The 14,160-nt window shown below is 37.9% G+C and overlaps 1 protein-coding gene across 1 annotated transcript; it reads left to right on the forward strand.

Moving 5' to 3' along the window:
* The first annotated feature begins 6,492 nt into the window (after positions 1-6,492).
* On the forward strand, positions 6,493-11,351 carry LOC134272792 (eukaryotic translation initiation factor 5-like). Its single transcript, XM_062754964.1, has 12 exons — positions 6,493-6,618; positions 6,732-6,871; positions 7,337-7,583; positions 7,801-7,882; positions 8,033-8,205; positions 8,516-8,632; positions 8,827-8,991; positions 9,164-9,331; positions 9,474-9,632; positions 9,853-10,020; positions 10,174-10,305; positions 10,490-11,351. The coding sequence occupies exons 3-12, from the start codon at positions 7,509-7,511 to the stop codon at positions 10,601-10,603; spliced, it is 1,353 nt and encodes a 450-aa protein (XP_062610948.1). The 5' UTR covers positions 6,493-6,618; positions 6,732-6,871; positions 7,337-7,508; the 3' UTR covers positions 10,604-11,351.
* Positions 11,352-14,160: the final 2,809 nt, after the last annotated feature.

The following is a 14,160-nucleotide window of genomic DNA, read 5'->3' on the forward strand; positions in this document are numbered from 1 at the left end:
TACCAATTGTTATGCAAGCAGTGGTATAAGGCTTATTTACTAGTAATTTACTAGTAAGTTCTTTAAAAAACTCTTTGAAGATGTCTGATATCATTTAAATGAATCTTAATAATATGTTTTATCCTTCAATAGTCAAGTGGGTTTTAGTATATTTATTAAATGACTCCAAACAATGGGTAGATGATATCACAGAAACAATCATATTCTTTGGAAAAAAAACTGCATTTCTGACATTTTTCGAATTGGAAACATTATAAAATAATATGTACAAAAATAATTGATTCATCATCTATGATTTTTCATAAAAACAAAATATGTTAATAAATACCTGCGCTGAGATGTATATATTCAATAGCCGTATACCTATATCTCCGTATACAATTGTAAAATTGTGATGAGATAATATTTATCAATTTAGTTTGAACAAGAATAATCAGTTTAGTCCACATGTATTTGACTGTGATGAAACGGGTATGTCCAGAAGCACAAACTGGCTAGACTATATTAAGTCATTAGTGGAAAGACTGGTGGCTAGATATATGTATTTTCAGACACGTACCACCGTTTACACTATTTGATCCCCAGTGTGCACATACGTGAATGCACAAGTCACTGAAAATTATAATACTTATTTACTTATGCCTGCTATACCTTTTGGACCTTTTGGGCCACGGCTGCTGACAAGACCTTTCTATTCTGAGCAATGCCTTCTACCTCTTTCCAGTTCTTGCCCAGTATTTTGACGTCTGCCTCCAAATCTTTCCGCCTGATGTTCTTTGGCCTGTCTCTCCAACATTTGCCTTTGGGGTTGCAGGACAGGGTTTGCCTTGTGATGCTGTGGGCCTTGCGTATAGTATGCCCTATCCACCTCCACCTTCTCTGCATTACTTCTCCTAATATGAGGGCTTGGTTGTTCTTTGCAACAAATCGATGTTACTGATTTTGTCGGGCCATCTAATTTGGAGGATGCGTCTCAGTCAAGAGTTGATAAATGTCTGGATCCTGCTTGTTGTGGTAACAATAATCCTCCATGTCTCAGAACAGGAGTACAGCCTTAACGTTGCTATTAAAAAGCCTAACTTTGGTGCGTAAATTGTTATTCTTTTGGTCATCCAGATGTTTCCGAGTTGCAGTAATGCTACTCTGGTCTTTCCTATTCTTGCTTTTATGTCCGCTTTCGTTCCTCCTTGTTGGTCCACTAAAATGCCAATATAGGTGAAATGTTCTGCTTCCTAGGCTCTATTTCCTTTCCTTCTATATTTAATGAAACATGCGATGGTGTGTTTGCTCTTATGATCTTTGCTTTTGCAATATCGATGTTAAGTCTTAAAGTTTGCCGATGTTTCTACCACTGTTCTAATTTCCTATTGCATTTGTGCCTGGGTATGTGATAGGAGTACCAGGTCATCCGCAAAATTTAGATCGCCTAACAGTGACCACAGTGTGCACTGTAATTCATTTTTCCTCTTGTCTGTCGGCAGATTGCAGTTTCTCATCTTTGCTGCAATTTCGACTGTTTTCTCTGCTACATATACATGGTTCTTGCGTTTGAGATTTTTATGTTGATGTTTCTGGATCCGAGAGTGAGTTTTCAGCCTTGTAGTTTCCTTCTGTCTCTGGCTTTCATCGCAAGGCGTCCTTCGTCTTTCTTTTGGAGTACCTCTTCTTCCAGAATTTGAGAAGCCCTGATTAAATATTGCTTCCGTTTCTGTAGCGCTTGTTGTTTTACATGGCAGGGTTGCTTACCCTGCGTAAAACAGCCTAGATCCGGAGGACCAGTGATTTTCTGTTGGGGTTTTCCTTCCCCTAGTCACAGATTCCAGTTTTTAAGGGCGCTGTAGACTCGCCTTTTGACACTGTCACTCCTACCTAAGTATTTCCAGGGCCATCCCGGGGAGTTGTGACATGGACTTCATGACAGAACCTTTTTGAGATGATGGGCATTAACTAAAGGTTTTGATGGTGTAACTTTGTGACATCAGTGCACCCCTCGAGACCTTCACCACCCTTTCGCCCAGCCTTTTATATTAATGGACCTGCCTTAAATATCCAGCAGAAAATGTTCATCGATTGGTTGATTGATTGTATATTGTTTAACGTCCCTCTCGAGAATTTTTCACTCGTACGGAGACGCCACCACTTGCCGTTGGAGAGCTTCATATTTTGTCCTATGCTCGGCACTCAGGGCCATTGAGCAGGGAGGGATCTTTTTCGTGCCAGCACCTACTGCGACACGGGACCTCGGTTTATACGGTCTCATTCGAAGGACCGGTCTCCACGTCCCACACTGGAATTCGAAACCGCGACGTAAGGATTGACTCCTTACTTCGTGACTCTGGAGCAGACGCTCTAACCACTGCGCCACGCGGGCGACAAAATGTTCATCGAAAGAATGGCTGTCCCCACTTAAATTGTAGCATAACTAAATCATAGTTAATTAGAATGCATTGATAAAATCTGGTTGTGAAAGGAACCTACACCACCACCACCACCTACCCCCGGGTGAACCTTGTGTCTTAATATATGCAGAAATGTGTTGTTTCTTTTTTTAATTCACCGAGTTGATGTATTTCTTTTAACGAGTGTTTTTTTTTTCAGTTGGAATTACCAACTTTAAAGTTGGAAAAGCAAAGATTAACGTTGGAAAAGCCTAGAATAAAGTTGGATTGATTGTACATGTATATTGTTTAACGTCCCTCTCGAGAATTTTTCACTCATATGGAGACGCCACTACTTGCCGGTGGTGACCTGCAAATTTTGTCCTATACTTGGCACTCAGGGCCATTGATCAGGGAGGGATCTTTTTGTGCCAGCACCCATTGCGACACGGGACCTCGATTTATACGGTCTCATCCGAAGGACCGGTCTCCACTTCCCACACTGGGATTTGAACCCACAACATAAGGATCAACTCCTTACTTCGCGACTCTAGAGCAGATGCTCTAACCACTGCGCCACGCGGGCGACGAAGAATGTTGGAAAGCCAACTTTTAAGTTGGAAAAGCGAAGATTAAAGTAAGAAAAACCAGTCTAAAAATATGACGTGGCACTAATGCGATTCGGTAGTTTTATGTTCTTATGAATTCCTCATATTGTGTTCAAAAAAAGTTATAATACCTGTAGACATCTATGATATTCCGATATGATGCGTCGTATTCCCGTCCTCAGGTGGAACCTCCTTCAATGGTTGTTTCGGCGCTGTCCACTACAACCTCCAGAGGTACGCCGACTGGAGTGATCAAGTCCCATCCCGAAACCACTCAGCTCTCCGCCTTTACTGCAACACATTAAATGTTCATTCTCACGCAAACACACAGAGTCTTAGTGATGCGGTTTCCATTGTTCTTCTCTTTTCTTCCATATCCACATGGATGCCACTTCTTCCTCTCTGCCCAGGCGTCCAATGAGTTGCCGTCTCTCAGTTCCTGTTACACCGACAATCTGCAAGGCCCTTCACAGAGATTATCCTACAAAAACATGGCATCCAACTTCAATGGGAGACATAACACTCTCCAGCCCCATTGTTGACAATCTGCCAGCAGATCCTGGTACTTATATATTTTTCGTACAAGGGCTTCTTAAATTCTGTCAACCCACGGCACTGTAATATCCAGCATTATAACAAGCCGGGCTCCGGTAAACCAAATAACAATATCTGGTCTCTGATTGGTAGATGTTACTAGTATTTCCTGTGGAAAATGCATTCGGCTGTTGAGTTCTGCTTGCATTTCCCAGTCACCCCCCCCCCCCCAGCACGACTGTTTACAAACTTTACAAAGTTTACAAACTTCAAGCCTTCCTTGGTCCTCCGAGGCTTCTTCCTTGCTTTCTCTGGCACGTCTGCAATAACAGATAGAACTTTGTCATATCTCCATGTATATCTTCCACCTATTCAAGTTACTGAAACGAAGACAGAATATGTTCCCGGTTGGCTGGGGTACCACAAAGATTGCAGTTTGGATCCTCCCTCATGCCCCACCTTGACAGATTGGTTGGGTTGGCAACACATCATAAACTGACTGGAGCTGAAACTGCAGTCTCTGGGGCTCTGTTTTCCAGATCTCGTTTCAACATAACTTCTTCTGTTGGGCACCTTCCCAGTTTAACTAGCTTCCCTGCTACTTCATAACAACTCCCTTCACCATTCTTGTGTGCTCTTCCATTTTGCGCACTTCTTTCTGCACCAGTTGCCTCTTCTCCGCTTTCGACGATGTACCCCATTTTGTCGATAGTATCATTCCTATTCCCTGCCTGCCTACAGCCACACTTCCCACAATGTCGGCTTATCTCCGGCGTGACTCTGCCTCCTGCATTGTATTCTTTGTAGACCACTTTCTGCCAATCTTGATGTTCACTCTTGCCACCCGTATCTTGGAATCACTACTGTCGCGTAACATCAGATACTGCCTGACCTTGGTGACCTTGAATTCCTCAAAGATTGACGTCAGTGGTAGTTGCAGCTTTGTTCCTGCTAAAGCTTCTGGGAACCGCGAGCCATCTTCTAAGATACCCACTGGTCCGTCTCTCCTTCGATTCAACTGCTGTCACTGGCACATCATACACAAGTAGATGCCGAAGAATTCGTGGAAGAACGCCGTGCTGGTGTATCCATGCCTTGTATTTTCCTGGTAAGGCACTTTTGTCTATGGTGTGTTCATCACTTCTCAAGTTGATTACTGGTGTCCCTAACATTCTGTTTATCACTCAGTGTATTATCAAAAAACTTGACTTGTTTTTCTGAGACTGATGGGATAATCTCATCTCCAACCCTGAACTTTTCTCCTATGATTTTCCCCTTTTTATACGAGGCTCCTCGACGTCGTTGGCTTGATCTTCATACGAGTCCGACTTATGATATCCTATATCTCCCTCAAGGTCCACATTGCCTCTATGATGGTCTTTGTGCTTATTGTCATATCGTCCATGAAAGCTCGAACAGGGGGCTGTCTCGGGCCTGCCTTCATCCATGGACCTCTGCTCATCTTCTCCACCTACTTTACCATCACATTCATGGCTGCAGAGAACAGAATTACTGAAACTGTACAGCCTGTGACAATCCCAACTTCTAGGCGTTGCCACGATGTTGTGAAGTCCTGAGTAGTGAACCGTAATTGAAGCCTGTCAAAATAACTCTTGAGTAGCGTCTGTATCCTGTCTGGTATATGGTAGCACTGTAGGGTAAGTTGGACTAACTTATGAGGCATGGAATCATAAGCATTGGATAGATCCAATCATATTACTGCCAGTTCTCCTTTCATCTCTTTCGCTTCCCGTATAATCTCTGTTAGAACTCTTGTATACTCTACACACCCCGAGACTCCTGGCACTCCTCCTTTCTGCACAGCTATATGTCTCAGTACTTGAGAGACAGCATATATGCTGTCATATAGTAATAATTATAAGTTGAGCGAATACAAGATAAGCTTAATTTGAGTGTTTGAAGCAAAACAATATACCTGTAGTCGGGTTGAAACTGAGAAGTTTCATGGAAATCAGTTTTCAAAATTTAAGATATATTCGATGAAAATTTAAAATAAAAAAAAATAGATGTAATGGGTTTTGAGTCTTGAAATTATAAATTTTAAATTTTTGACTTCCATATACATGTAGTAATGTTTTGGACTACAGTATGTCTTGATATTGAAATGGCACCACTTGCAGTGAGTGGTCTTGTCAACACCTCGGTTTATATGTATGGCCTCATCCGATTGACGGTCTCCACGTCCCGCAGTGAGATTTGAACTAGCTGCAGAACTGTAGCTCTCCGAAAAAAATATTTTGACAGACCGGAGAGCTACAGTGCCACCCATTGAAAAAACTGTATATTTATTGCGCACAAAAAAGTGCGCTGTTTCTCGATTTATTTCTCCATGTTTTTAAACTGTCATCTCAAAATATTACTAACTGTATGTTAATAACATATTATTTCACCGATTCCACAACAAAACATCCCTTATAAGTCACAGTTGTTAAAAGCCCTCCTGACCCTGAAATTAAGATCATCAAAGATTCCGTCTGTTTATACTGCCATTTTGGTTTGCAAGATAATTCGGTCCAGCAAGCTTCGTGCAGATGTCGACTATGAGAATACTTGACAGAAGAGTAATGATTTTTTTTAAAAATTTATCTTTTTTACAATTGAGAGTAGAATTTTGAACAGAACTAAGCGCAACTTTTTGTGCGCAATAAATATACAGTTTTTTCAATGGGTAGCACTGTAGCTCCCCGGTCTGTCAATATATTTTTTTCGGGGAGCTACTGTTCTGCTTTGAACCTGCAACTCCTTTCTCTATGATGCATAGATCTAGTGCATACACTCTTACTTAACTGCATACCCGCATCATGGGCATATGTAGGAAACAATTTCATTGGGAGGGAGGGCACTAATCAACAACCAAACAAATGCATATAGTAACTGTTTTCTCTATAGCACTCTTTAGAATCGGCAAAATTACTGGCCCCCCCCCCCCCCCCCGCCTTCCCCGCTTCGCACTGCGCCGACTTGTTACACAAATCGTTGAAATAGACCGATGAACCGTTTTTATCCGGATATAAATATTTCCTTCATTTTACCTCCGCATATGCGCAACATTTTCTAGCCGGACCTCGACGGAGGAGGTGGGGGAAACATATTGGGAAATAATAAATAGGATTAATGTTGGTTTTGAACCCGATTCTTGTTATAATCTTTAGATATCATATGTTTCACTGTTTTTATTCTTCTTTTCTAGATCCAGCGTGTTACTTGAAGACAGTTTCAGGGCGTTTGAAGGGAACATATTGGGATTGAATTCCCTTGGCGAACGCCAGATATATTTTCACCTTTCTTTATTCGTTGTGATCGGTTTTATGACGGTTTTGAGAAGAGACGGTAAGAATTTACAATTTTGAAGTTATATCGACAGTTTTCATTTTATGATTTTTATGTCGTCAAGGTCACCAGCCGTATCACTTGCTATGTCGCGCCATTATTGGCATGTTGCCACAGTTAGAACACGTGGACCAAAAATGGGAAGGTCCCGACATGTAAAGGTTACATCGATTTTCCACGTAACAAATTTACCATATGGGGAATTTTTTCGAACATATATTTGAAAGTCGAGAATAAATTTTTGTGAATATTCAGAATTAGTGATTAAAACAGAAATAAAGTACCTCACTATTATTATCTGTTGGTTATTTAGAAAAAAGTTTCAAAAAAAGATCCAATATTTTCTAGTATTTGTGTTGATGAGATGAACATATGTAAGTAAATTACTTCGTATTTAAAATTTTATAATCATACAAAATTCTTTACAATATATTTATAATGAAATAAATTTTAATTCTATTCCAGGGCCATTGCCGTGGCAGCCAGGAAGTATAGAAACTATAAACTTTCAGAAGACTATTAGACCTATACAGGGGTTTATGAATTTCCCACAGTACAGTTACTCATTTCATACTGGGAGTGGACTTCACCGAAAACACAAAACAAGCAGTAGGAATTGTACAGGGAACCGGTCAAAATGGCCACAATTAACATCAACAGCGAGGTCACTGACCAATTCTACCGCTATAAGATGCCTAGGCTCATAGCCAAGGTCTGTATAGCAGTAGCAGAGGAAATATTTGATACAAATTGATTATTTAGTTCTGCAGAAGAAAAAAACTATCTTAGTATGGAATTTATTTTTTGATATTCAAGTAAAAGATGGAGATGAAAAGCCTTGTTTTGCAAAATACCAATATATAGATCTGTACCTCTTGTATGATTTGTCGTTTCATTCTTGAAGTAATTTTTCCATTTTTTTTTTCCAGGTTGAGGGTAAAGGGAATGGGATTAAAACTGTAATTGTGAACATGCCTGAAATAGCAAAGGCATTATCAAGGCCACCAACATGTAAGATTCCAAGCAAAAATTATTATATATTAAAAAATGATTTATTTTCTAAGGAAGTGAATGTTCAAGTTTCTTATTCAATGGTTCCATTTTTATGATATTAATATTTATATTCATTGTTTTAAAACCTAAAATGAAATATCTACACAGATCCAACGAAGTATTTTGGATGTGAATTAGGAGCACAAACCATGTTTGACTTTAAAAATGAACGCTTCATTGTCAATGGTTCTCATGATCCCAGCAAGCTTCAGTCGCTTTTAGATGGTTTCATCAAACGTTTTGTACTGTGTCCTGAGTGTTCCAACCCAGAAACACAACTGGTAAGATATTTATGTCATTTGTGTTGTAATTTATGTACTGATCAAGGTTCAAGTACTTTGCCTTATTGCTTAAATGACTTATTTTACTGACAAGACAACTGAGCAACACAATCTATTGTAAACATATTAGACAGTAGTGTATATTTATATAATATGAAAAACAATAATGCAGCAGAATTTTTCAAAGTTGATCCAGAAATGTTATGGTCTTGATGCAACTTGTTGATTAACTATCTGGTAAGGAAGTATTGACAGAAAATAAAACTATAGTAAACCGCTCGCAAACAAAAGTACTTATTTTGTATTATAGACTGTATTTGCAAAGAAAGGGACCATTTCTCAACGCTGCATTGCTTGTGGCTATACAGGGATGGTTGATATGCGGCACAAACTGACCACTTTCATCCTGAAAAATCCTCCAGATCAGGTAATTAAAACCAAGTAACAAGTAAGCTGCAATCTGTTTAAATTTCATGTGGATATGAATTTGCATGAAAGAAAAATCATGCCAAAAAAGATAAGATGCCAAACTTAATTTTCATTGAGCAGAATCTTTTTTATTACATCTATAAATACATTCATGGATTCATATAATGAGGGATGTAATTTGTATACATCTAGGATCCAGCTGCTACTCCCACCAAGCAGACCAAGAAGGACAAGAAGAATAAGAAGGCAGTGAATGGAGAGAAGAAGGATGATAGAGCCAGTCCAGAGGCTAACGCTCAGGAACAGATGGCTCAGCAGAGGGCCAGTGGGGGTGTGGTCGACGCTCCCCCTGTTGTGGTTAGTATAGAGTCGTTTATCTAAAGTGATTGCAGTTTTTTTTTGTCTTTTTGAATGCTACTAGATATTGGAAATTCTAGGTTAAAAGTCTGATGAAATTGTGTATTTTAGAGTTCAAGCACTTATAACTATGTTACAATTTGTTTACTGAATTTGTTGACTGATGTTTCAGGAGACCAATAAGGATGAGAATGATGATGATTGGGGTGAGGATTTCAGCGAAGAAGCAGTGAGAGAGAGGATGCAGGAACTCAGTATAGCCGCTAAACAGATGGCCTTCACTGATGACTTGGAGAAAACACAGGAAGAAAGGCTCAACATGTTCTACAAGTTTGTTGAGGTAAAAAAAAAAGTAACAAACATATCGATTAATCTTTTGATTAATGTGAAATGTTTGTTTGCTTGGGTGTTTGATCTTTTATCTGTTACAAAGATTTGATTTGCTTTGTTATTTATTAGCATAACTGCTTCTGTATTTTTAGTTGAAGCGTGAGACATTTTCAACAGGAGGAGATAAGGAAGTCGTGGCAGAGGCTGAGCGATTAGAGATCAAGGACAAGGCACCTCTGATACTCGTAGAGGTCCTATTGGATGTGAAAATCCTTCCACAGCTGAAGCAATATCGCAATCTCTTCTTAAGGGTGGGTATTACTTAGACATCCTAGCTAACAACATATTTAATTTTAAAAAAACATTCAGAATTCTGTTTATACATTGTTTATGGCTCAATAGGGTGCAGTTGGAAAAAAAGTTTTTGTTAATAAAAAAAAAATAAAAATGAGAAATGAAAAAAAAAGTTTGTTGATCTGATATGTTAATGATTAAAAAAAAAATGAAAATCTTTAATCTTTTGCTTTTCAGTTTTGCCATGAAAATCCTAAAGCTCAGAAGTACATGTTGGGGGGTATTGAACAGCTAGTAGGAAATGTGCACAAAGAGGAATTGCTGCCTAAAGTTCCTCACATCCTCAAAGCTTTGTATGATCTTGATATTATTGATGAGGAAGTCTTATTGGAGTGGGGCAAGAAGGTCAGTGTGATGAATTTTAATTTTGGAAGATTTTTTTCCCTTACCAGTTTAAGATAAGGTTTAAAAAAAAAGATGTACATTTCTTGCACACTAGTATTTGGCCAAAATCATGCATCAATCATTATACTTGCACATTGGGATGTTTATATTTAGGCCTCCAAGAAATATGTTGACAAGAAAATATCAGCCGAGATTCATGAGAAGGCAGCTCCTTTCATCAACTGGTTGAAGGAGGCAGAGGAGGATGATTCTGAAGAGGAGGAGGAGGAGGAAGACCAAGTGGAGGTAAGGCCCATAACTCAGTATAAGACACTATTATAACTTTAAAAACTTGCAATTCCATGTGCAAATATGAAGAGCCTTAAGATGTAAATTCTTTAAATATGTTTAATGTATAATAATGCAAGTATTTAACTTCAAGAGGAGAGATTTTTTTTTACTTATATTTATTTGTAAATCTTCTTAACAGGTGGTTTATTCCAACTTTGAGAAAGTGGGTCAACAGGAAGCCCCCAAGCCAGCGGCCAAGGAAGAACCTTCCGAGGAAGACGAAGAAGACGATTTGGATATCGATGACATCTAAGGATGTTTTACTTGAAAGATACACATTTAGATGTTTATTGTACTCTGCTATCTTTTAGGACTTTTTTTCATTCCATGAAATAAATTGAGCTTTGTGTGATAGCTGAGAGATCAGCAACTGCTGCAGACTCATATGACTCTTCATAAAGTATTTTCTATTTACTTTTTTGTACTCACGGTTAAAGGGAGATCATTAGCTCTATCTGACTAAAAACTAATGTCAGGTTAAATTTAACTATTATTTTTTGTCTTGCTTTCACTATATAAACACAGACAACATTTTGACAACGTTTTAACACCATTGCTTTCTTGTGAATGTGTACATTTAACGATGCAAAAGGTTTGCATTGGTTGAAATATTTGTATCTGTTTGATTCATTTTATGTTGTTGATTAATGATTTTTAAGAATGACAAAATTGCTGATTTATACAAACAAAAAAAAATTCACCATATTTATTTCATCAGTTTTATATGTAGCTGTACCGTCTGTGAATTGCAGTGCTAAATTTTTTTCTCAAGATTTAATTTTTTTCTGTTAGTACATAATTTTCTATTTGTACATGTATATACTTAGAATATTTGCCTCACATCTTTATACATAATCTTTTTCTTGCCGCAAAATATACATATTGATGTGCTTAAGTGTGTCTGTATTCTGCACTGTTATTAACTGTTGTATCTTGATTTTAAAATGAAAAAATATATATATAGAAATTGACTGCTATTAATAAAATTGTATTCTTGATAATTTCATCATTTCATTCCCAGTAAAGGTTCCAAAGTACCAGTATTAAGCCTTTCAATCTTGAGGACTTGAAAAACAGCAAGTTGTTTTGCTCAGAGACACCACATGTATTGATAATAGAAGGAAAATTTATTTGAATTTTTTCTAAAGGTCATTTGACTAAAAGACAGTATGTTTATGTTCCTTCTGGAAGTTGTGATGTTTCTAATTTGATTAAAATTCCTTGAAACTTTTATGTTGCCTTGCAAAGAAGTGGGGTGCTTTTGGTTGGCTTTCAACAGGAATCTGGACACTCTGGGTGCTATTTCCATGAAACAGAAATAAGAAATATTGAATGAGATTCATATGCGGATCTAGAGGGGTCGGGACAGCCCCCCCTCCCTGGAATTTGCAGAGTTATTAAATATACATGTATATACGAAAACAAGTAAAAGTTACCTTGGACCCTCCCTAGAAAACGCGGACCCCTCCTAGAAAACGCAGATTATGTGAAATTGGTATGAAAAGTCATAGGTCTGAAGCTTGAAACTTCATTGAAATTAAAAATTGCAGTTGAAGCGCAGAAAAAAAACTATGATATTTAATCTGTCGCTACAGTATTCAAGAAACGTCACTTGCCGAAATTTTGAATAAAACTGGAGGGAGTTTGACTGTTGTATAGCCATTTATAAATAATCAACGCGTTAAAAAAGCCAAGAATGGGAACGTCATGGAGCACCGAGCTACTGAAAAATTATACGTACAAAAAAAAATCGAAAGAAAGGATGTTTAGAAATTTGAAAAAGCTTAATGGGTTTGAAATCTGCAGGGTCCGCCGTCATAAAACATACTTAAGTCCGAGAACGCTCTCAAATCTGAGAATTTTCTCAAATCGAAAATTCTCAGACTCAGCGACCGTCATAAAAAAGTTGAGAAAAATGTTGAGATTTTTTTTTGAAAATTTTCAAAAGTTTTATGACGGCGGACCCTGGACGTCATATCACTTAACGTCAAGTGATCTCTCCGTGGATCCTATGACCTCATAGTAAAAATTGGTAAATGGATCCTATGACCTCATAGTAAAAATTGGTAAATGGACCTGATTTTTTTTTTTACATACTTATAAACAAAACAGGAAAACATACTTGTAAACAAAATATAGGAATTTAATCAGACATTAGACATACTTCACAGTACACAATAGTTTTTCCGTAAATCTTTCTAACAACCCTCGTATTTATTTACGGAAAAGAGGAGTAAAAAGAAAAAATAATATCGCGTGTCTTGAATTGTAAATACATGTAAACGTTTTGAGTTGGGCCATTTATAGTCAGTCGGTCTGGAGATCGAGGGCAACCAAACTTAAAAAAAAAATGGCCCAATGCCATGAATGCTATACATTAACTTTTTTTTTTACTATACTGCAAAAAATTATTTGGGGGGGGGGGTACTACCCTTCCCCTGTTGCTGCGTGTGTGAGGTAAATCGATAGTTTCTGGGAATTACAACAAAGGATGCGAATACAAGAAAGCTAAATACTTTTTTCATCCATTTAAATATACTTATTATTTCTTTAGCAATGTTCTATTTTAGAAATGATTTTTGTTTTTATCCCCCATGCTTGAAGATTCGGGGGTATACAGTTTTTGCCCTGTCACTTCACTTGTCCGCAAAAAATTTAACATTGCCCAAAAATTTTAATTGTTTTGACATATAGCTTTCATATTTCACTTATGTATTCCTTGTGAGACAACCTTTCACTGGGTGCCAGTAGGGGTTTTATATTTCACTTACATATATTTCTTTTGACAAGACAAGATACAACGCTTGAACATTTATCGGTACAGAACTGTAGCTCTCCGAAAAAAATATTTTGACAGATCTGGCCAAAATTAAGGCAGGTATCCAATGTTGAAAATGATTTAAATGGGCTCTATATGCTTTATGATTATGATATATTTTTCTCCAAATCCAAAAAGCACTTTTTGGCAGTGTTTCGAGCTTCCTTGAGGTATAAGCTGCCATACACGGGGACTTCAGTGTTTCACAACTAAACACATCTCTTTTTTTCTTCAATATAGCATAAACCTTATTTTAAAATTTCCGTAATATTTTATGCTTGCTTTCTGAAAATATTATTTTAACTCGATATAGGAAAGAAAAAAAGATCAAAGGGGAAGGGAACATTATTTTTATTTGAATCTAGGAAAAAATAGAAATATTGAATGAGATTCATGTACGCGGATCTAGAGGGGGGTCTGGGGTCCGGACAGCCCCCCCCCCCCCCCTGGAATTTGGCGAGTTATTAAATATATATACGGAAACAAGTAAAAGTTACCTTGGACCCTCCCTAGAAAACGCGGACCCCTCCTCGAAAACGCAGATTATGTGAAACTGGTATGAAAAGTCATAAGTCTGAAGCTTTGAAAGGCAACGACTAACCCCACCCTTAAAACCCTCGAAATAGGTTTTGCACATTTGAGGAATCAATTTAGGTTTTTTGTGTGTGGGGGGGGGGATGTCAAGAAATTTCTGATTTGGAGTTTTTTTTACACTTGGGTGGAATCCCCCCCCCCCCCGAACAAATTCCTGGATCCGCGCCTGCGATAATAATTATTTTTCAAATTTTATTTCGCAAACTCTTGTATACCTGTGGGTGTCAACATTTCTCAGCAGACATTATTTTAAAAAGTACCAGAGTTTTATAAGTGAAAAAAGTTATTGGAATTTATAAAGTGAAACGCACTTGTTTGTGTTTTTCGTATCCGTTTTTATCCGATTACTCTTATTCTGGAAAAGAAATTTCCACGGATGAGTGACGACGAGAGTTTCT

The sequence above is a fragment of the Saccostrea cucullata genome, unplaced genomic scaffold (assembly GCF_032062105.1).
Source record: "Saccostrea cucullata isolate Sc308-1 unplaced genomic scaffold, CSIRO_AGI_Scuc_v1 ctg1998, whole genome shotgun sequence".
NCBI classification, from domain to species: Eukaryota; Metazoa; Mollusca; class Bivalvia; order Ostreida; family Ostreidae; genus Saccostrea; species Saccostrea cuccullata.